General features: G+C 42.5%; 1 protein-coding gene across 2 annotated transcripts; it reads right to left on the reverse strand.

The window, feature by feature from the left end:
• Positions 1 to 1061: 1061 nt before the first annotated feature.
• ZDHHC7 (zinc finger DHHC-type palmitoyltransferase 7) lies at positions 1062 to 21265 on the reverse strand. Of its 2 annotated transcripts, XM_053953135.1 has the most exons (8): positions 21177 to 21265; positions 15706 to 15791; positions 13095 to 13423; positions 10339 to 10463; positions 5838 to 5934; positions 5508 to 5589; positions 4187 to 4317; positions 1062 to 3179 (listed from the first exon to the last, which is right to left on the reverse strand). In XM_053953135.1, the coding sequence occupies exons 3-8, from the start codon at positions 13404 to 13406 to the stop codon at positions 3003 to 3005; spliced, it is 924 nt and encodes a 307-aa protein (XP_053809110.1). In that variant the 5' UTR covers positions 13407 to 13423; positions 15706 to 15791; positions 21177 to 21265; the 3' UTR covers positions 1062 to 3002. The 2 variants fall into 2 exon arrangements, with proteins under 2 accessions (XP_053809110.1, XP_053809111.1); XM_053953136.1 differs by lacking the exon at positions 15706 to 15791 and having other exon boundaries at positions 21177 to 21252.
• Positions 21266 to 24133: the final 2868 nt, after the last annotated feature.

Below are 24133 nucleotides of genomic sequence, written 5' to 3' on the forward strand. Positions count from 1 at the left end.
AACCCATGCTGGTGCACTTCATTTTAGTGTTATTAACAGATTCTAGAATCATTCTACAGCCCAATTTCAAAACCCCTTAAGCCACTTTCTTTCTCCAACATTATTGGACCTGGAGCCAACAGAGAGAAGCAGAACAATTGTAGAGATTTAACATTTCTGCACAGGACGGGCATAAAGAAATCCATAAATGAATTCTTGCTAAGTGCAAGACTTCAGAAAGGATTCCTGGAACAATACTGACATTACTACTAGAAATTAAACAAGAAAATAAAAAGGAGATAAGCTGGCAGGATCCATCTGCAGGGATGTCTGTTGCCTTCAGAGAATCAACAAACTCTTCCTTAAAATACACATAAACACAATCAAATCATTAACCTGCTCCAAAATATCAGCAGCACTGGCACAGTGTCTGTGTTCATGGATTTGGAGCTTTTTTCTCCATAGGAACATCAGAGTAGAGTGTGATACAGACCCAGAAAATATCTCACAGTGTATTTTAGAATTATTGCAAAGGGGAAATGAACAGCTTTGAGTCTCTCCATCCTTTCCTGCCTTTTGTTCCTCCTCCCCAATGTTTGGGTGGACACTCCCAACCTGCTGCTCTCCAGGCTCAGAACTCTCTTTGCTCCTGAAGCTGCAGAAACAGAGGAAAAATCCAACATTTGCATGGAAAAACCGGAGACTCAAACCTGTATTTATCCCAAATTTCCTGGAAGTGCAAAGGCTGGAATACCGAGGTAAGTTTTCAGATTGGAAGTGTTTTCCCACTCCCCTCACACAATCAGGGTGGGAACAAGATGAGCTTTAAGGTCCCTTCCCAGGTAAATCATTCCATGGTTCTCTAATAAAATAAGCAACTACACCAGAGGATGAAGGGAATGCCCAAGAAGAGCTAAAAGAATATAGTTTAAAATTAATAAGCAGAGGAGCCTCTTTAATTTGGAGCAGTGTCATCTGTTAATTAATATAAATACAAATTAATTACAAACCAAATGATTCAAGACTATTTCCCAGAAGCTGCTTCAATCTAAGTGAAAAAAAAAACCTGACACGTAGAGAAGTTAATCAACTAAGACTTCATTAGTTTATTCTTTTTTTACATAAAAAAAAAAAAATTACAACGTAAGGATTTGAAAAGCCGAGTAAACCGGATTTCACACGCACACATTTTGCCAAGTCACAGGGTTCAACCACCTGGAGTGCTATTTTCTGATTTTCTCATTGAACAATATACACAGTAAGAGCCTCAGGACAAAGCCAGACACCTTTTTTTCTCCCCAGTCTTGAAGGTGTGCAACTGAATCTGCACAGAATCCTGTGGAACTTCCAGCTTCCCCCTCAGTTTTGTTCACAGGACTGCAATTCCAGTGGATTTCTACCCAGGAAGGCTCCAGCATTCCACACCACCACCCTCCCCCAAGCTAAAATATCCCAAAGTATTGCACAGTTTTGTTCACAGGGCACAGACAAGGAATGGATCCCTCAGTACCTTCAGCCACCCCATGGAACAGAAACTGATGGAGCTGGGATCAGGATGCCACGAAGAGATGGAGAAGCAGGGCACTGAGAAAGGGAACAGCTCCTGCAGGGCACAAAGGGTGGAATGCAGGGCTCTGAGCTGCTGGAGGTGGGACAGGTCACCAGTGCCACTGGCTGAGCAAAAGCAAGAACAGGACAATTTTAAGGCAAGTCCCAAAACAGGGAGCTATTTACTTTCTAGGCACGATTTCAAGCTATGCATCAAGGCTCCTGCTTTATCCTTTATATGGTCAGTAATTTATAGGTTAACAAGAATACAAAAAAATAGTCTAAATGTCATTTTTAACGAATCAACTTTTAGCTGGATTTTTATTACTTGCAGCTTGCATTTCATTACTTGCAGATTTATGAACACTTTTTAGCACTACTGTTGTTTGTCAGGCCCACATAAAGCAGTTCTAGATCTATATTGCTCTCGTTTGTTCAAAGTAGTTTTGGTTGGAAATGGTTAAATTTAAAATAACTCGTTCTATTGCAGATGTTTCTACATTTAAGATGTGCTGTACTTCAGAAAGGAGGCAAGTTGCCTCTTTCTCTGCTGTCTTTGTCCAAGGGATCACAAACAGCTTTCCCTCTGTGAAAGGTCTGTACAGTAAAAAAGGGGCAGAGCAAGACTCTACAAGGACAAAGTGTTTGCAGTGAATTACCCCCAGTTTGTCCACCCACTATCACCTCACACAGCAGGACACTGGTCCCACTCATCCCTGCACAGTCCACACCCGAGTTCCTCTGCAATCAAAGCGTGAGGAACTGGAAATGCACATCCCAGGGCAGGATCTGGCCCCCCAGCTAGGTTACAAGTGAAAATGTAGCCTTTCCCTAAATGCCAGATGGGATGGACACTGCCAAACACAGGCCACGCTTTAGGGAGCCTGGGCAGACACCGGGCAGGGTGTGACAGTGCTTCTGTGCTGGGCACCAGTCCTGGGCATCACCTGCACAGGAGGAATGTGTGGGACACACAGGGACAGCTCTGCTTATCAGGACAAGCTGAAAGAAAAAGGAGAACTGAACAAAGCACAATTCCCTGAAATCTGGACTGAGAAGGCTGCGTCTCACTGGAGATCAACTTCCACCAGAATGCTCCTCCTAATGATTGACAACTGCATCCAAGGACTTAGACTCATTAAAAAAACACACAGGTAATTCCCCTGACATTTATCAAATAAAAAGGGTTTAACAAAAAAATGGGGAAGTAATCTCAGAAAATAAATTACAGTAGCATGACAACATTTGGCTTCTTTAGTGTGACCACGTGCTTATCCTGCTGTGAAGATCATGGCAGATCCAGTTCCTGTCTCGGAATTATGAGATGTCTGTGACAATAAACGTAGAAAACTCTGCTTGCTACAAGCAAATGTCTGATATCAGTTTCACCTGGTCACAGATTATATGTAGACAGCCTTCTCTGGCCCCAAAATAAATACTATATAGGATTCTTGCAAGTTCCAGCATATTTAGACTCAAACAGAAAACTCAGGTCCTCCTTTCTTCCCTCGCAGTAGGAGTCTCCTGATCCGAAATCCTGCGAAAGGGTTGATCCACAGGAGGGAGGGCTGGCCCCCAAAAACAGATTTCATCCCTTCCCAGCGGAGCCTGCGCTCCCACGTTGGCTTTTCACTCTTGAGTCTTTCAATCTCCTGTAAATAAACACAGGCAGGGATGCACTGCTAAGTCCAAGGTTTAGCTTAATCTAATGCTGGCTATAAAAACCAAGGTTTGCATTTTTATTGTGTTGTTTCATTGTGTTGTTCCTCAGCTGATTCGTTTCTTACTGTTATTTATTAATTCTAACTTCTTCCTTAATAATGTTTTAGCCCCGTGGATACAGGGCAGAAGATTTAGAACATAAAATATGTACAAAGAAGGTTGATCTACCTCTATCTCTTTCCCCCTCAAGCTGAAAGACAAAAATCCCAGAAAAGCTGATGGATCCACATGCACTATCCTACACCACAAGTGGGTTACTCAATTAATGAAAGCAGACAAGAAGGCTCCTGCTCCACAATTACTGGAGGCAGGATTACTCTCCCAAATGCATTACTTTGGTGGTCATTTTATGTGCTTCTCACTAATGAAGGCTCAATATTTACCAGTTGTTTTGCACTTTCTCCTCAGTACAGAAATACCCTTTTAAACATGAGAAAATAAGGAACAGTCACAGGATTCAATTTCCTCATGTTTCCAAGTAATCACTCTCTCCAGATGTGACACTGCAGATGTAAGGACAAGGGAGCCAATGGCCCAAACTCTGTTTTATCCTCTGATAAAATGTATCACAGTGAGGTGAGAGACAGTGATTTTCAGTGTAAAATTGAGAAAAGCAGACACTTCCCGTGGCACCCAGTAGGAATTTGTGCCAGCTGAGAAGGGAAAGTCAAACCTCAAGTCAGAAGCTTTGCATTCTTTGTCATTTAAAACCAAATTACAAAATGTCAGAAAAGCAAATAGTGCTAGAGCTTCTGTTAGAAATCAACCCCCAGTAAACCATTCAAATTTTTTCAACTGTCAAAAATAAAAATGATGAACTATTGAAGTTTTGCAACTTTCTCCAAAATAAGAGCCTCTCCTCATGCAAATAAAACCACATCTAATCACATCTTCCCAGAATAAATTTTACAGAATACAAAAAAGTCAAGGTTTTTACCGTTTCATCGTTGCATATTGAGTGGATTTGGGTGCCAAACATGACTGCAGTGAAAGTGAGAAACAGAAAACCCTCAAGGCACAAGAAGATCATCAGGATCACAGTTACAGGTGGGGAGAAGTCACTGCACTCTGTGAAAATGAGATATTGTAGTTACAAAAAAAAAAACCCAACAGCAAATTGTAGAGCATGTCCTACATGTCTGGCACTTAAAATAATATTTCACATTTAAAACAAACTTCTGATTTTGCAGCAGCTTTATTTGCTGATCAAGAAAATAAAGAATTTTATGGAAGCAACACTTCTGGCTTCCTATAAAGCACATGGTAACTATCTCTGCAATCCTGCCTCAGGATTTCAAGGCTATCAAATAAATGTTTGCACATGAGGTGAGTGAAGAACTCAGAACTGCACATGAGAGAGCAGCTTGGAGCCTCCTGCATGACAGATGCTGTAAAACCATCCCCACTGTCAGCCCTGACTTGCTAATACAGATGTTCCACTTGGCTGTCATTGCTTTATGAATTTATTTTTTTTTTTAATTCTCCAAAGTAATCAGGTTCTGCCTCACACTTCTATCTCTGGAAAGCCTCTGATCACCTGATTAATTCAATTATATTTAAACAAGGACAGTGTACAGGAAGTGAATGTTTCAAATAAAACAAAGTTCTAAGAGTCCATCTATTTAATGAAATTCCCATTAAAAAAAAAAAAAAAAAATCACATGGATTTCCCTGTTGCTTCATTTGCCAAAAGAACACTTCAACAATCTGCCAAAAGTACAAGACCAGAAAGAGCTCTGGCACATTGGAACATTAAGAAATACAAGCCAGAAGCTTAAAAAAACAAAACAAAACAAAACAAAACAAAAAACAAAACAAAAAAAAAAAAAAAAAAAAAAAAAACCCAAAAACCTGGGATAGTTCAGGGAATTTCCTTTCTGCAGGAGCCCCACAGCTGACTCCAGTAATGGAATGAGGGAGAAATCTGTTTAAATTTTAGGTGTCATTCCCACAACTGCCACAAAGCCCAGATTTAGGTGGTGTAGTGCTGAGGTGCCTGAGGACCAGCTCAGTTTCCTTCCTACTGCAGGAGTAGTGAATTACTACTGTGTGTAAAGGGAGTGAGAATGCCCCTGACAGCCACAGCTCTTACAGAGAATGACTGAAGGAAAGGGGACAAAAAACCCAGAAGGCAAAAGGAGAGTGATGGATAAACAGATCTGAAATGTTTTAGGGATGGGGCTCAAACAGGAATGCTATGACTTTTCCCTAATATCTACTAGACTTTGATAATGAAAATTAAGTATTTATTTGCTCACCAGTCCACTGCCCTCGGACACAGGAGAAGAACTGAAATCCACAGAGTACAAGAGCATGAGCTGAAATTAGGGCTATGTACATCTGCAAACAAGAGACAGCACCATTTCACTCACTGTCACTGCATAAAACACAGCAAAACCAAGAAACTTTGGAACAACAGCACAGAATTAAAACCAATATGGGTAGAAATACCTTGCATAGAAGGAAAAAACCCACCCAATTTAACAACACAATCATGTCCTAAAGCCATTCCTCACTAAGCACAACCTAAATTGTTAGAAACAAGGTAGATTCAGACTAAAATCAAGCTGCTGTTGCTGCTCACTTACCGTAAACAGAACAAAGAATCTCTGATTTTTCTCCCCCACACAATTGTTCACCCACGGGCAGTGGTGATCCATCTTTCGGATGCATCGCTTGCAAATACTGGAAGAAAGGACAAGAGGCTTCTGTTGAGAAATTGTATTTTAAATGTAGAAACAAGGGCAGCCAGTGGTCACAGGATGATGTGCTGAAATATTTCCTGACAAAGTCCAGACAGGGATTTTACTTGCATTTCTTTAAAGAAACTATTTGTTCCCTCTCACAACTCAGCTTTTGGTTGCTCCAAAACGGACTGTGTACATAAAATACTCCTCACAATAAAAAACTATCAAGCAAATCCAGAACTTCAGACACCTGTAGCTCAGAACAAGCAAAGCTTCAGCTCTCTCTCATTCAGTATTAGTAAGACTTTTTCCCTTCTGGAGAAGTTTTTTAGATAAAGTCAATATTTCACTTTGACAGGCTTTGAAGTTGTAAATTTTATTTGTGGATAAGAAGAAATCTAAGAAATTCACATCTTCAAGGGAGAAACTGTCACTCTTGAGGTCTCACTGGCCACAAAAACTCTAAATTTATGTAATCAAAATCTCAACTAAAGCACAGCTTACAGTATCAAACCTTGCTTCCTCAAGAGAAAACACAAATATTGAAACTATAACCAGCACTTATGGAGTAGCTACTTGTTCGTGACTGCTTGAACACTCCTGTTCTCTGCTGGTTCACTTGGTTCCTGCCCAATTTTGAGTCAAGGCTATGTCCACAGAAGACAAATAAATACTCCAATAACTCCATTTTACATCTGCCATACAGCAGCAGAGGGCTCAGTTCTGCAGCCAAATATGAAGAATTACACACCAAAAACGAAACAGTTGTAACATCTGTTGTAGTTCTTCATAAATCAATAGCTTAAGCAATGCTGATATTCCATTTTCCCAGCTTTGTACTTAGGACAGCCACACACTCAGTGCTCCAGATTTTCCCACAGAATATCCAGAATATTAAACATTTTCACTTCAGCAGTAACCAAGCTAAAGAAGGCTAAAAAATGCAGGCACTGTTATTCAAACCCCTTTAACACAGGCTGATTTATGTGTGGTGTCTACAAGTACTGCAGTGAGAAACCACAAAGCAAAGCTGGGTGACTGTCACTGGAGAGACAAAAGAGGGAGGTGTGGGGGGAAATCAATGCTCTGAGGCAGAAAATAATTTTTAAGTCATCACATTTGTATGATTCTAAAGTAATTCAGCACGAGGCAGAACACACCACGTGCAGGTTATGGGGAAGAATCCCAAATGAAGCTGCCTTTGCTCTGGGCTATCAAAACCCAGCCCCTACATTCCCCCTGCCTCCTGTTTTATGGACAGTAAAGAGGATTCATCCTCTGCTACAAATGACTTTTTAAATACAAGTGAAAATCCCAATACCAGATGAAGACCACAACCACTCTCTGGTGCAGGAAAACTGGGTATCACTCGAGAGGAGACATTCAGCAGGCTCCTCAAAAGACTTTCCTTGCCTCTCATTTCCCTGAGTAGCACAACCAGACAAGGCTCCTGATGTGCCACAGAATCTATGCCAGCACTCTAAAAAGCAATATTAATGTGGAGTGCTGAGTAAAATCCTACCCAGGCTCAATTGAGCTGGAGGCTGAAGGATGTGAGGTGGGCAGGACTTGATTCTGCTCATTCAGAATTTCTCACAAGCCCACACAGAGCTCTCACAAAAGCTCAGATATCTGGAACCCTGCCTTCATTCCTGATCTCCCACCAACAATCTCACAGCAATGCTCCAAGCAGTGGTTCTGCCTTCTTCCTATCCCATCCCTTGTATTTTATTCCTTTTTATGCAGCAGGAGTTTGGGGAAATCCCTCCTTCAGCTGCACCCAGGGTTTTTCACAAGAGAGAAGCAAACAGAACAAGCACCTGTGGATGGAGGAAAGTCTCTCCTCCAGCCCGGAATTGCTGCTCCATGAACTCAGGCAGGTGCAATTACAGCTCTGAATGCCAAAGATAACATTCAGAAAGACACAGCTAAAGACTCAAGAGAAATGGGTGTGGATAACAAATATTCCCTGGGAGCCTGGTGGAAACATCTCAGTGACTTTATTCAGAGTAACAGTTCCACACACACAAACACAGGCACTCAGAACAGGCAGAAAGGATGACAGCTGTGCTCCTTCAGTGAAAATGAAATCCCATTCACTCAGGATGGGGCTCTTCCCTGTGCTGAAAATGTTAACTGCTCACTAAAACATCACTTTAATTTCATCACTTTATTTCAGAGATGCTTAGCTGTAGATAAAAGGTTCTTGCTCTTTTCCTCATCACTAATGTGTATTATGAAACTATTTTTCTTCCTTAAAAGAACTTCTGTTGCAGTGTTGCACAACAATTTTCGTAACTACATCCTAAGAGTCTCTTCTGTTAATAATTTACTACTCAAAACATGCACTGTGGCTCTCTCTGAGTGTAAGTATTTCCCAACAGCAACCAACTTCAATTTCCATTTTCAAGTCTCTTCTATCAGCAAATTGCCACTTTGAATACTTGGGACTAGATCATCCTTTTAATGTCCTTGGAATGGGTTTGCAAACCAATAAAAGAATTGGCAGCATAATCAAACAAACCCTTTTTCTATTGGGTAAACTCCTGCAGTGATAAATTGAAGGCAAAGAATCAGATTAACAGAAACAAAGACAATTAAACCAGAAATCCAGCTGCTGAGGAAAACATGACAGCAGCCTCACAACACTTTCAGGCTCTGGCTTTCTCTTTCAGATGTTCTGTGGAGCCAGGGATGCACTAAGCAAGCCCCAAAATGCCTCTTTTGACCTTAGGTAAAACATCTGACAGAATATTTGACCAAGGATTAAAACAATTCCTCAGACACACAAAGCTGGATCCCCAAACAGGTGCTTGGGGAAGACAAACCCTTTGAAAATACCAGGCATTTCCTTTATCACAGACATGATCCATTCTTGCTCTGCTTTAAGAATAAATGTTGCTCAAATTCCTGCTATAAAGAAGGTATTTGAGCTCCAGGATCTCTGATACTCCAACTCTTTTTCTGTCATATGTATTCCAACAGATGATATCTTCACTTAGGGCTCCTTCCAAATTAGCAAATCCTACCAGGACCAAAGATGTGGGAAATGCTTTCCATAGATACCTGCAAGGTCTCTATAGGAATCAACCTGAATATGGGATGAGAAAATGAGTGAGATCCAGCCCATCTTTGCAGGGGCTCCCAGATGTCCCTCAAGGACACAGAGCCAGGCCATGTGAACACTGCACAGCTCTCCTGGATCCCCAGGGATTTTCCAGGAGCAGCTGGGCTGCCTCCACCCCCAGCCATCCTCCAGGGAACACTCCCAGGCTGATAAAGCAGCACCAGCAGCATCCCTGCACAGCACAGCAGCCCTGGGTCCTGCACCTGAGCAAAGCCAGCCTAAAGCACGCACAAACCAACTGGAGATCGCTCCATCCTCGCCTGTTTATCCGTGGAACTTCTCCCTTCACACTCCAGATCCAAAAACCCACTCACAGCCGAGAGAAGAACAGGAGCTCCATGCCAAGGCTGGGTATTTATAAACGGGAGCAGCTTCTCAGCCGTAGCACTGAGCACTGACACACACGAGGCTTTTAATTTAGAACCCACAGAGCTCCAGAATCATCTCAGAGTCCTGACAAGGCTCTGCTCTGTTCTTTTGACAGGCACTAACTCAGAGATTTCAATTTAGCACTTCTCACAATTCCACACACATCACTCCCCACACCTAGAGAGCCACCAGAAGCATTTGCATCTTTATGTAAGCCCTGACTATGCAGGCACAGCTATTTTCAACTGGCACACAATAAACACTACAAAAGCATTTCCACAGTGCCTGAAAACTCCAAAGATTGAGAATTAAAAATATACATTTACTATCTCTTCCACAGCATGTTTAGTTCAAATAATCATCATTTCTGTCCTTATTGGAATGGATTTTCAATAAGTGGAAGTGCATTTAACCAATTATTCATGCAACTCCGGGAAAATAATCTGCCAATTCACATATAACTTCAAATGCACTGCAAAGAAGAGATGACACAAAGTCATAATTTAAAACTACTCTAAATTTTGTTGATTTAAGACTGCAGGAGTCACTTGTTAAATCGGCTCCTCTCAGAAATTTCTTAGAGATTCTTTTCTTTGCCCTGCATTACCCACAGCATAACAACTGGAATGATGTGCAGGAAAAGATATTCACTGATCAAAACTATTTAAGACACCAGTGCACAGTTATTTTAATAAAATCTTAAGAGTTTCTTACTTCTCTTCCCTCATCCACAGTCATCTGGACATTATACTCATAGTACATTACACTCATAAAATACTCTGCAATGTAGGAATTTGAAAGTTTAGTGGATACCAAAAGAAATTTGTTGGGGAAAAAAATGAACAAATATCAGGAATGTTATTCCATGCCTCCAAATGCAGAACTGTTTATGGAACTCTGGCATACCTGCAGTGGTGTGCACGCTCAGGTTTGATACTACAGCACTTGGGACATTTGTAGATCACTTCTCCTGGTTTCAGTTGCAAATTATCCATGTATTCTTTAGTGGCATTTCCTTTGGGCACAGCCCCCTGAAATCATTTCAATTAGAGGAGAGAAAGCTTCTTAAATGGCATGAGAGCATTTAAAAATACATTTCATAGACTTCATACCAGTAACCTCAGGATAATTGCTGAAATAAGTTCATTTATTCAAAGCAAGTCTGCTATAAGCCAGAATCAATTCCAAATGAATAAATTACCTCTGCTTGACCTCAAATTCAGCTTTATTCCAGCAAGACTCATCTCTGGCCAAGTATTAGCTTAATTCTCATAGAATATCCTGTCACCAGCCCACAGAAATGAAGAGGGAGACACATCTTACCCTGCAGATACAAGCACTGCCCATCATTTGCTGAGGACTTACCCTGAGTATTTCTTGTGGCATTTGATTAATGGGCCAAGCCATCCAGAGAAGTTAAATCAGCAACTACTTGAAAGATGTTATTTCAACTCTCTGAAGGTTTAACCACCTGCCCCAAGTTTTGAGAACAGTCTTTTTTTTTTTCCTAAAATCTTTAGCTTGGACACTGTTAGCAGGACCAGCACTGGCTTCTTTACTCTTCTGTATTGTGCAGCTTCATGGTAAAGAGTGGAACTGATTCAAAAGAAAAATAATTGACTGGGAAAAGAAATTAACTTTTAGTGATTAGTTCTCTGATCTGATTAACACAGAGCTGCACTCTGAGTTCAGGATCTATATTTGGATTAGTCAAGAGAAAATAATGGACAGCACCATTGTCACCCTGCTCATTTATGGAGATAATTCCTTATCTGTGAGGGGAAGTGATTGTGAAATAAACAATGTGGATTTAACAATAAAAAAATAAACAATGTGGAGGGGATGTGACAGCCAAGTGGATTTTCTGTACCAACTGCTCCAGGTCAGCACTTCCTTCACACAGGGACAGCCTTCTTCAGGCCAGCCTAAGCCAACTGCAACATTCTACAATTAATTCTCATTCAAAAAAAGCCCCCTGGCAATATGAGCACTTGACACAGACACCTTAAGAAGTTCTGGGACAGAATTAAGAAACCAGCAGGAACTCAGATTCCACTGCCAAACACATCTCTGCTGAGGCAGGGAGTTTTTGCTACCCATGGACTGGAATAATAAATTTGTGTTTGTGTTGGCCAAGACACAGCCCAGGTCCTGTCCCAGGTGAGCTCTTTGGCTGAGTGGTGCTTCAAACCTGACCAGGTGCTCACAGGGGTACACAGAGACCTCCTGAAACACTCATGTTGTACTCCTGAGGTGGATTTTGCAATCTGAACATTCCTACCCCAGCTAATATTTGGTGTAAACATCTCACATTCCCCTGTTCACCTGCTGCAAGGATGAGAACACCTCAGACCATGCTTTCAAGCATTTTCCTGACAAAAATAGACTATTTCAAAAACATCTTTCACAGTCACAGCCAGCCAACAAAAATCTATTTTTATAGTTACAAGAGTAAATTCAATTCACATAAGTTTTGAGGCAGTTCATTCCTTTCATCTTAGCTTCTGTCACACAGTTGTGTCTTCCATTCTGGGAGTCAGCATAAAAGGAACAGAGGAAAAAAGCAGTGACTCATCTCAGTTTGGATCATAAAAAACACCACAGGTCTAGAAAGACACCCAGTTTTACCAGCTCATATTTATAAGCAATAAATCCTTAAACCATTAACTCCCTTAGCTGTCACAGTTTGTAGAAGTTGTGATATTTCATCACTGGGTGTGGACAGAAGTAAATCAATGACTTAGAAAATCATTAACTACAACACCCTGCTGGGTTTTTGAACTGCTGCTCCCTTAACTTCTCTCTACACAGAAAATCTCCATTTTTCTCCAAAAGTCTGGAGAAAATAGATGTTTTCCCAGATTTATTCCCTAAAATAGCAATAGATTTTAGTACAAGATCAACCATTTCATCTCTTGAAATCTTGAGGAGTAAAAGTTCTAAGAAATGAGCACTTTCAAGAGTGCTCTCAAAAGCACACTCTTACACCTACAATGCTTCAATGTGTGCTCAGCTTAAATCTCCCTTCCCTCTGACTCCAAATATTCCAAGACAAAAATGCAGGAATCACATGGGACAGTGTGTTTTCCATTATGCCAAGTGTGCCTGAGGTTTTGCAGCAAATCCACCTCTAAAAGTTCTTCCACGTGCCACAAATGGCAGCATTTCAAGAGATGCAAAAGGATGGAAGTACAAATTTTGAAAATAAATCTGATGAAAAAAAAGCAAGAAAAATAAGGACAGAGAAGACTAAACTTCATTAGCTTCTTCAGGACCTGGAGTAATATTTTACTGGCTTTTTTTTTGAGTCTAACACTTTCATAAGTTTTATATTTACTGTTCCTCTATGGTTTCATTATGGAGTAACAGGAGAAGTAGAGGTACCATCAAAACCTTAAGAGTTTTGAATCTAACAGGAGGATTTTGAATCTAACAGGAGGATTTTGAATCTAACATGAGGATTTTGAATCTAACACGAGGATTTTGAATCTAACACGAGGATTGTGACTCTAACACGAGGATTGTGACTCTAACACGAGGATTGTGACTCTAACACGAGGATTGTGACTCTAACACTACTTTTCTCAGAAGGAGAAGACCTGGCATCACTTCTGTGCAAATGGAGGGGACAATCCAATGCCAAGGAACTCTTGGATACTTACTGGATCAGTGAGCATCGTCCTTAGATGCGACGACAGAGCCAGCACTGCCAAGCAGTTAAAGAGAACCCCGTTGATCACGGAGTACCAAAAGTCTTTGGAAGGCAGCAACATGACAAAAGTCACTACGAAGTCTGCATAGACCACCAGGAGCCAGGTCATGATGGCACAGACCATGCCACAGCCATCCCGGATGAACCAGACCCTCTCAGCCATGTCAGCCTCCGAGGAGGAGGAGGAGGAGTCGTAGCTGTCATTGTCGGCCAGGAGCGGGTGGTGCTCGACATCGCGGAAGCGGTGCCCTGATGACTGCATGGTTTGCTGGCCTCGCCCTGCAGGGGAAAACACACCACCACCACCACCACCATCATTATTATTAATTATTAATGAGGAAATAGAGCACAGCTGGCTCTGGGGTTTTGTTTCTGGGAGACAAAGCATGTTCAAGTTGAAATTAGAACTGGGATTTTTTTTGATTGACATCTGAGCGGTTCTGTGACTACAGCAAAATGAACATGAAAGAAGGGGCGGACACATTTTAAGGTTCTGGTTTTAGGGGTTTTTTTGGGTTTGTTTTTAGTTTTGTTTGGTTGGTTTTAGTTTTGTTTGTTTGGGGTTTTTGTTTTGTTTTTAGTTTTTATTTCTTATTATTTTACTCTAATGCCATTGGTAATAAATTAAACTGATTTCCCCAGGTCAAGCCTGTGACAGTAATTGCTGAGTGATCTCTCCTGCTCCTACCTCGACCCACAAGCCTTTTTTTTTTAATATTTTCTCTCACCTTTCTGAGAGAGAGACACAGACTAGCTTTGGTGGGTGTCCAGCCAGGGTTAACCCACCACTAACATGTAACTTCAATGCCTGACAAAGGGATTTTAGACTGGTATCATTTCCATCATGCTGTGCTCGTAAACCACTCCTCCTCTTCCATTAAAAACTCAACTTCTCTCTTTTATCTCAAAATAAAATAGCAAAGTCTTCATTAAATTACAGCTCATGTCTCTCTGAAAACAGCAAATTATGGCACCAGACTGTTGAATTTTCATTCTGCTCCAGCAAGTGAGGGAAGAGTAGAAAGGAAAACCAGGTTGGAAATAAAGCTGTTCTAATACTTCACTCACAACAAACAACACAGCAAGTTAGAGAGCAGCTAAATTTCTTGACAAAAATGTTATTGTTTTGGAAAAACCACCAGCCTGTTACAAAGATGTATTGGACAACTTATCAAATGGTCTCAGATCAGCCCAAACTTAAGGGAAACAAATGGTTCTGCTAAATTAACATGGTAACGGATTACATGAATCAGATTTTCAAAGAACGCATTAATTAATTTAATTTCAAACTCTTTCAGGGCTTTGTTGTCCTTCCAACGTGGAACAAAAACCAGACTTGAAGCCTTAACAGTTCTCATGAAAACAGAATTATATTCAAGACATCTCTCCCAAGGAAAGATATAGAATGGCAGAACTGAAGTGCTATCAACAAACAGGAGACAAATTAAAGCTTAAACATCAGGCCTCAAAAATATCCTGCTGCTTTAAAAGTATACTGTGTTCCAAAAATCATATTGATTCCTGCTATTAAAGGCCATGTCTGAGAGAAACCTGAAAGCATTTCTATTGATTTATGACAGGCACACAGAGGTCTCCCTTTTTCCCCCTTATTAATGGCAGCCTATACATGACTGTAGGGATTATGGCACTGCAATTTCCATCCCAAGACCTTGAATATGGGATCACTTTGTTCCTCTAGAATGGTCCAAGTGACCATTAGCAGGTGAAGACACTGGCACCGAGATGGTTTTTGATGAAGCTGTGTTTGTCCAAACCCTTTAAAAACTCTTCATCAGGAATCAGAAGAACACATTCTATCCAGGAAATCCTTCTGATCCTTAAGCCTTGATGTTAGAACCAGGCAGGAGCAATCCAAGAAACCAGAAATGAAAATAAATACATGCAGATGCAGCAGAGAGATGTGACAGCAACTGCAAAAATAGGAAGCTCCCAGGACGCTGTGAGGTGTCTGAAGGACACATTCTCTGCTTGTGGAACAGAACAAACTGAAATTCAGCTCTGCTGCTTGGATCTATTACAATTTCCAGGAGTTAAATTGTATTTTCTGTTCACACATTGGGGTTTTTTGGACAAAATTCCTCTCTCTCACCAGAAAGCAGCTGCTAAGCCAAGGATGAAGATGTCACACACTAGAAAATTGCCTTAGGAAAGAATGAACCTTATCTCCCTTAAAAGTAATTTAAGCTTAATTTAACCTAAATAAAGCCCTCTTTTCACCCAGTTCAAATCATCCTGATCCTTCTTCATGTCCAGAGTTAAAACTACAATCTGTCCCAATTAAGTCAAATAGCACTTTGGGACATCACCACCCCTTGTGGTCAAGAAAATTTAAGTGCCATAAAGATACATAATTAGCAGTTGAAACATTAAGATAACCATGCAAATCAGCTGTTACTTCATCAAAAAAGGGCTTCTAAAACTTTAAAGGAATGTTTTAAGTATGGAATGGCACAGAATCACTGCTTTCATTTTGCTTAAATGTCTTAAAGACAACCAACAAATTTTAGCACAATTAAAGAAATCCAAAACACAACAAATACCTCAAAAATGTTTTGTATGTTATTCTGACATCCTGTCCTGCCTTTGGGTTATCCCTGGTTATTCACATAGTCATGTCTGATGTAATCTGAAAAGACATCACCAACAAACTGATTAACAAATCTGCATCAGGAAAATACTGTTAAATACAAATAACAGACATCAACAGTAGCACTCTGACACATGCTGCGTGTAGCTCCAATGAAAAAGTTTGTGTTTTATTTAGAAAACCAGGTACTTGAAACCTTGGCATTTTTCACTGTTAACTTTTGGAAATCACCACATGGCACTTGGAGCAGGATTGCAGCACAAACCTTGCATTACATTTCTATTTGGGGAAGAGAACAGAAGAGGTGTGGGCCTGAATTGCTGTCTGATTAAAGCTGCCTAAAGAAGCACCTAGGGTTTTATTCTCTACTTATTTGAAGTAAATTTTGAGATGTAGAATCACTCTTATTTGCAAGGGTAACAATATATTTTGAGAGTAACATAAGGATTCTGACATCTAAGAGCTACAGCAAATACACAGTCATTTTCTTGAAAAGCTACTGAAAGCAGCTTGTTAGAAATTCATACTCCAAACACAACATTACTGGTGGAGTTCTTCAGTACCCATTTTCACATGTTCCCAGTTCAAGGGGAATTGAAAAGGAGAAGTCTCTTACGTTATTTAAACAAACCCAAACTGCAAGACCAGATGGTAATGCAAATGTTTATTATGAACATATCAGAATTATTGAATAGATTGGGTTGGAAGGGACCTTTAAATGTCACCTAGTGCCACTCCCTGCCATGAGCAGGGACATCTCCCACTATCCCAGGTTGCTCCAAACCCCCAAGCAATCTGAGCCTGGACATTTCCAGGGATGAGGCATCCCTGACAGAGCTTCACCACCCTCACTGTGAAAAACTTCTGATATCAAATCCCAACAGACCCTCTTTCAGTTTAAAACCATCCCCCCTTATCTTCTGTATCACTGCAGGAAGCTGTGATTGCTTTATGGTTTGCTTTACAAATAAGCTTTTAGACTTCTCTTAAACTTCACAATATTGTGAAATGACACCCATTAAGTTGTCACTGAGGTGGCATTTGGTGGCAGCTGAGCAGAGACACAGGAGCAGACAGGCTGAGTGTCTCCCATTATGTGCAGTGCCACCCACTCGTGGGGAGCTGGGGATGACAGGCAGTGGAACACGACACTCAGCCTCTATTTCGGCAGGTGAAATATTCAACTGGCAGCAATCAGCTGCAATTGCTCGTGGAGAGTTCACAAGGACGTGATTTGTTCACTCAGTCCCTAATCCCAACTGCAATCCTGTGCAAAATCTGTGTTTAGCACAGCCTCACCAGCTACTGGTTTATGTGCAAGTGTCCCCTCAGCTCAGCTCTGCAGGGATAATGGATTTAGGCATTCCCATGTGATCTGCCCCTTCCCTCTCCTCCCAGCTGCCCACACCAGTGCCCCCACCTGGGTCCCTGCGAGGGAAGAGGATCAATGTTTGAAAGCTCTCCCTTTATGAAGAGCTCAGCATCCCCACTGAGATGCTCACAGCTTCCCTCTACTCTTCATTTATTTGCTTCAATGCCTGTCCTAACCAAATTTACTCTTTGTTGCATACTTAGAGTACAAAAGGGCAAAGCATTACACTTCAACCTCTAATACATCGAGCAACAGTTTTTAATTTGACCTCGTACAAATCTTTATCTAGCACCAGAAGATAACACCAGATTATTCAATGCTTCATGCCCAATGTTATGTTTGCACATGTGGTTATACTAAACCTGACCCAACCCTGCTCCACTTTTAGGTGTTATTTGAAATTCTCAGGTTGGGAATGTCTCATCTGACCTGCACCTCACTGGTACTGAAACTCAGGTCTAAAATGCAGATGTACTACTGGAATTAAAAAAAACCAAACCACTTTTGAAGATGTTATAAATTCATGATCACCAGAAAGATGGCCTTGTAAGATCATTTGGTTTATTCAAAGAAGGTTGCAAAGGGCATTAGGAAGACAAATGACACAACACAACTAATTGTATCATAAGGCCCCTGAACTGGTAATTAAATTAAAAAAAACCAGGCACTTCAGGGTTAAGAACAGTCCTTTTCCCTGCTATTTTTTGAGGATAAATAGAAAAGCATTGCTGTAGGAAAAAAGAAAAGCTTGTTTCTCTGCAATTTTTTTGACAAGTAAGAATTTATACAGGCTAAAAATCCATCAGCTGTCAAAGCATCAAATTTTTTGGTTGCCTTTTCCTTCAAGCTACACAATGGACAGTTCCTAAGATTCCTCCCATTTCAGTGGTAACACAATAAAGAAAATGCCTTTATTTCAACATTTCTGATTGCTCTCAATAGCTGCAGAGACACCAACACATATTGCACATTAGAATAATAATCCTGCAGCACTTACATCCAATGGATTTAAATCCTACCTGGAAGCAGAGCACTGGTGGCAAATCAAAATTACAGCCCTGCAATCTCCCTAAGAGGTTACAGCATAAACATTAACTCCAGCAACTTGGGAGTTTTAAGTAAACCAAGCAGGCAAACCTCCTCCTGCACCCATGGGCAATTTGGACTGTTCACTGCTGACAGATAAATATCTATCAGATGATGCCTGCACAGAGTCATGTCTAATTGAGAAGAATCACCTACTTTTATTAGAGATGCAGGCAAGCCAAGCTGCAAAGGCATTTAAAAAGTAAGCCGTGGCTTGTTTCAATTCTTTCCCAGTGACTGGTCTAGCAGCCACCCTCTCAGCAATTTGGGAATCTGGGATGTCCTTAACGCAGCACACACAACTCTGGAGAGGAGCAGCTGAAACAAATTGTGATGGAGATCCATGATACAACCCTGGAGTGTTACCATCAACTTATCCCCAAATCCACGCTCAGTGGCACAGCTCACCATCTCTCCAAAACCCTGCTGTTGTTCTTACAATATATTAAGTGTTTATCTCTTGAATTTCCCATTTATGCCTTGCAGCCTTTTCCTTGTGCTGGTCCATCTCTGCTCTCCTGCAGGCACACAGGGTCAGGCCACAGTGAACGTGGAATTAATGTGAGATTGTTAGTGTTCACACATTGAAGAGAATATTCACTAAGTACATATTTAATACAGTCAATTTTCAAGCTGCTGTAACAATTCTCCTTAATCCAGCCCATAGGAAAACAGAGGAATTGCTCCTTTCCAGTGAAAAGGGGATGTGCTGCTTCTAAATCACCTCAGACTACAGGTATACAGAAATACTTCAGCATAACTATGAAGGTCTTATTGGGAAGTTGATAATCTAATTATTTATGCATTTTTTCAAACTGAAAGAGAAGAAATTTCGTTTAGATATACAGAATGAATTGCTCCCTGTGAGGGTGGGCAGGCCCTGGCACAGGGTGCCCAGAGAAGCTGTGGCTGCCCCTGGATCCCTGGAATTATTCAAGGCCAGGGTGGATGGAGCTCTGAACAATCCCATCTGGTTGAGGATTGGTACCATCTTGGAACCATCTGACGGTTCCCAGAGGGGCTGGGAACAAGATGATCTTTAAGGTCCCTTCCAACCCAAACCATTTCTATGATTTATGCCAGTAGCATCTTTATAAATATCCTCAAAACCCAGAAATGAGAATTCTGAGTAAAAGAATTTATTAAAAATGCAAGAAAACACCCCAATGCACGTATTCAGAACGCATATTTGTACAAAGTATCACAAAGCTTTGCTATCAGACATGGAATAGATCTGTGATACCAAATCACTCTTCCAAATGCACAAAGTAATACCAGAGATGTTCAACAGGATGTCTTTTCAATAACACATCTTTCACCCTGAGATGTGAAAGTCAAAGAAAATATATTACACGTGACTTTGCTGCCCAGCAAAGAACCAAACCCACTATCTGATCCACCAAGAGTTCACTGGGTACAGCAGCAAGGACAAAACGCTCCTGGATGAAACAACCTTCACCTGAGAAGGACACGAACACAATCTGTGGCTGGGCTTTGATTTCTGCCTCTTCTGGAACAGGGCCACAGGCTCGAATTCCGATTAGACTCCACAAGGCTGCAGGCTCACACCAATACCAACACTGGTGTGTGCAAGCTGAAAGCTTTACCTCTTTGCCAACAGCAATTGCATGGATCACACCCTACTTAAGAGAGTAATTTCTGTATTTCTAATTTTTGCATTCATCAGTGCACGCTCCATCCTCACACTCCACTGAAGAGAGCTCAGGTATCACATACAGTGATTGTTCTGTGGTATCAACCTGGCAAGCACATTTTTATGTCAGCTATTATATCCACATCCATGTCCATGTGATTCTTCCTCCTAGGTTCCAAAAAATAATGCTACTGGTCAAACTGTTCTCACTAGCAACTTCCAATATTCATCAGAGGAATGTTCAAGCCTTTGTTTCAATTATTCCTCATGCAAGACACATAAATCCTCACATTTCCTCTATGTTCTTCACGTTCAGCCATTCAACCACTGCGAAATTCCACGAATCCACTTTCCTTAAAAGTTCTCCATCCTCATAAAAGGCATAAAAAGAAATAATCAGATCTGTATGATAAAAAATATACTATGCTAAAGGAAAACCAAGAAGAGAGATAGAGTATTCAGAGAGATAAAAGTATTACCAATTCCTTTCAGCCACAGAGATCTCAGCTGTTAAATCTCAAACCGCTAAAATTTCACATCAGTTTCATCTCCTAATGAACCACTACGGCTCCTTTTTATCTGTAAATTTTCAAAGTCAGTGAGCATTCACTTCAAAAGAGCTAATTTAAGTCTGTTAATGTGAACAGTCACGGCGACTTCAACCTAATTATGTCTCCAGCAAAGCAAACAGTTACATCACTGTAATTCTGCATCCCGATACCATCATACGAGTGGATATTCAGCACAAAAAGTAGCCAGTTCTTTCCCAATCTCTTTTTTTATGGTACAGATCACACGCTGTGCTTGCTGCACGAACCCACCCTCTCGTTTTGACAGCAATTCGCATTCCCACTTCCTGCAAGCGCTGTTCCCCCCCTCCTGGAAATGAGGAAAACGAGAAGCGCTTAAATCAGGGAAACTCCCCGGAGCAAGCGGCAGGGCACGGCCGGAAAGGTGGGAGTCCCATGGGAGCTGCCCGCTGCCCTTGCAGCTCCCCGCGGCGGCAGCTCGGGCTCCACAACACCGGCGCTGGGGCTCAGGGACACGGCCGCGCTTCTGCCCAGAGCTGCCGGCGGACAATTTTTAATTTTTTTTTTTTTTTTTTTGGTGGGGGGAGGGGTGTACATAACGCGGAAAGCGACAGGAGACGCAGAAACACCCCACGAACTGCGCCCAAGCCGCAGCCCAGCGCTCAGCCCGGCCTGAGGCGGCTCAGCCCCGCTAACCTTCCCCGCTCGCCCTTCCCGGGGCCACCGCGCTCCCTGCCGCGGGGACCCGCCGGGCCGCGGGGAGGGACCGCGAGCGGATTTACCTCAGCAGCGGCGGCAGCGGCGGCCCCGCTGCCCTGGCGCGGTGGGGCCGGGCCCCGGCCGCTGGAGCTCCGCGCCCGCCGCCACCGCGCCCGCGGCTCCCGAGGCTCCCCAGGAGCCGCAGGATCCCGGAAGCGGCGGGGGCGGCGCTTCCGCGGCAGGCGGAAGGGACGCGCGCGCGGCCCCGCGCAGGCGCGGCGCCCTTGGCGCGGCCGTGAGGGCCGGGCAGGGCAGGGTCGGGGCCGCTCCCGGGCGCACCCGCAGCGCCCTCATGGAGCGGGCACGGAGGGCAGCGATCGTCCCGACCCATCCCTGCCACCGGCAGGGACACCGCCAGCTTTCCCAGGGGTGCGCCGGGCCGCGTCCGACCCGGCTTGGGACACTTCCAGGGATGGGGCAGCCGCAGCTTCGCTGGGCAGTCTGTGCCAGGGTGTGCTCGCCCTCACAGGGGAGAATTTCCTCCTGACATCTAATCCGAACCTACTCTGTCAGTCTGAGGCCGTTCGCTGTGGTCCTGTCACTGCAGGCTGTTACAAAGTCCCATTCCATCTTTCCTGTGGGCTCCCTTCACGCACTGCAAGGCTGCCATGAGGTCACCTTGAAGTTTCACTTTTCCAGGGGAACAAGCCCAGCTGTGCCAGCCTTTCCTCCCAGCAGAGCTGCTCCATCCCTCTGATCCCCTGGAGCCTCCTCTGGGCTCTCTGCAGCCGCTCCCGGTCCCTGCTGTGCTGGGCTCGGGGCTGGAAGCGGCTCTGCAGGTGGGGACATCGCCCTGCCCCTGCAAGCACCGAGCGCGCAGGCGGTGGGTGTTACTTGAGTGTCTCCACGAAGAATTTTTGCTTTATGTCTACGCATGTTTTCCTGGTCATATTTCACTACAGTCCCTCATTAACTTGTACCTTGTCCCCGGAAGAGCCCGAGGCCGGGTTGGATGGGGCTCGGAGCAATTTGGGATAGTGGGAGGTGTCCCTGCCCATGGCAGGGTTTGGAATGGGATGAGCTTTAAGATCCTTTCCCACCCAAACCATCTGTGATCCTATGATTTCACTTCTGAGAGTCTCAGGAATGTGATTTGGCACCTAATTCAAGAGCATGTTCAGCAGTTGTTCACTGTGCTTAAACATCAATAGTTAAATCGTTTGATATGGAAATATTACATGACACTCATTCAGGATTTCCCGCTGTGTATTAGGAAAAATGCAGACCCAGTGTCTCAAAAAGAACAGTCAAAACAGCAAACCTGGAGCTGAGGATATTTTAAAAACAAATTTAAAACGCTGAAAGATGACAAACAGAAACGATGACAACTCGGGCACGCTCCTGCATCCTTTTTTTTCTTGTAGCATGACCACCATCTAGCGGGACACGGGCAGCCAGTGCACAAGGGTTGTGTGTGCTGATAAGTGCACTAAAATACAGCTGCTCACGTGCCTGTTTGTCTCCTCTTCTGTCCTGAAATATTGGGCACTTCTGAAAAGCTTGATTTTACATATTTTCTTCTATTTCCCAACAGCTGGTTGCACATGTGAAAAGAAATTAGTCTATGCCAATGCCTCTGCTATTCAAATATGTAAATATTTATAGACACAAAATCATAAGAGCTGATAATTTTCTAAAACTTCCTTCTCCCTCCGTGTTTTCCTTAATGTAACTAATATGTTATTTATGCGGGGATAAAGATGAAAACAAAATAATATTCTATTATTTTTTATTAAATTACAGTGAATTTAACCCTTGAGAAAACTACCATTCTTGTGCTTTTATCTCAGGGTGGCTGAGACACCAGAATTACCCAGGAGTTACAAAAAAGTTAAGTACTGTGACATCTTTTCTTAGCAATATTGCAGATGCTTAAGACCTTATGCAGAAGTTTAAATTTGTGCTAACCAGAAATTCTTAAATTCAGCTTGCTTTTTCTTTGTGTTTTAGCACCATGCCTCAGTCACACATCCTGATTTCCTCCTGAATTTAAAAACAAGTCAGTTGAGTATTTTCCTCCCCACATTTTCGCTGAACACGTGGAGCAGCTCTTAGACTTGTTTCAATACTCAGAGAGTTGGTGTTGTCACACTAAAAACATCCCCAGACACGTCAGGTTCTTCTGCGAGTCCTGATGGTTTGGAACCCGTTTCCACCACAAATAACATTGCCAAGATAAATTGTTTGCCAGAGATAACTTCAAGCCCTCAAACAAATTACCTAAGAAACGTGGAAACAGAAGGTGGCACGAAACAAATTGTTTCCATGTCCTCTCCTCACAGGAAGGAAGGAGCTTATCTCTGGTACAGATTCTGTAGGGACACACACACAAAATGCCTTCACCCTGGCCTGGGGAGACTCGGGAGGTCAGGAATGCTTCACAGATCAGGCATGAAATATTCACGCCCCATTTCTCCTCCCCTCAGACATGCAAATATTGAAATTCAAGTCGTTTGTGTAAGGACTCCAACAATTTGGGGAAGGGCAGCAAAGCTGCTCATGGGTTGCATTGGGGAAAAAACGAGTTTAGAAGAATCTGTCATTTGTTGAAGCCCCTTCCACCTCAGGCAGAGGAGGATTTAATTTTGTGCATGTTTGTAAAGTCCCAAAAGTTTGTCATTTGTGTGGATCTTTCCCCACTGACTATTGCTTTGTGTCAATAATGTGTTCAGATTCTAGCGAAAAAGAAAAGCTGTTTTTCATGATCCATTCCCTTTGCAGCCTTTCTGTGGGCTGAGCCACATCTGCCGTGCTGCAGGTGCAGGGTGATAACATTGTGACACTTCTCTTTCTTTCAGGCTGTTTTCAATCCCTCCACAATATGAAAATCACCTTATTATCCCTCTGGCTCTCTGGAAAAACAACCTGATTGGCTCTCTGCCTACTCTAGGTGCTTAACTTGAAGATGTGCCCCTTCAATATTGGCTGAAGCAGTGGTGATTTACAGAAATTAATTTCTGAACTCATTATCTGAATCTCT

This window comes from Vidua chalybeata, chromosome 11, assembly GCF_026979565.1.
Source record: "Vidua chalybeata isolate OUT-0048 chromosome 11, bVidCha1 merged haplotype, whole genome shotgun sequence".
In the NCBI taxonomy this organism is placed as follows: Eukaryota; Metazoa; Chordata; class Aves; order Passeriformes; family Viduidae; genus Vidua; species Vidua chalybeata.

Excerpts from the sequence above, each read along its gene's own strand:
- ZDHHC7 (XM_053953135.1), bottom strand. The coding sequence starts at position 13,406 with ATGCAGTCATCAGGGCACCGCTTCCGCGATGTCGAGCACCACCCGCTC. Across the intron at positions 5,935-10,338 it reads GAGCGTGCACACCACTGCAG|TATTTGCAAGCGATGCATCC; the intron begins GTATGCCAGAGT and ends CCTTTCTTCCAG. Across the intron at positions 5,590-5,837 it reads GATTCTTTGTTCTGTTTACG|ATGTACATAGCCCTAATTTC; the intron begins GTAAGTGAGCAG and ends TCTTGTTTGCAG.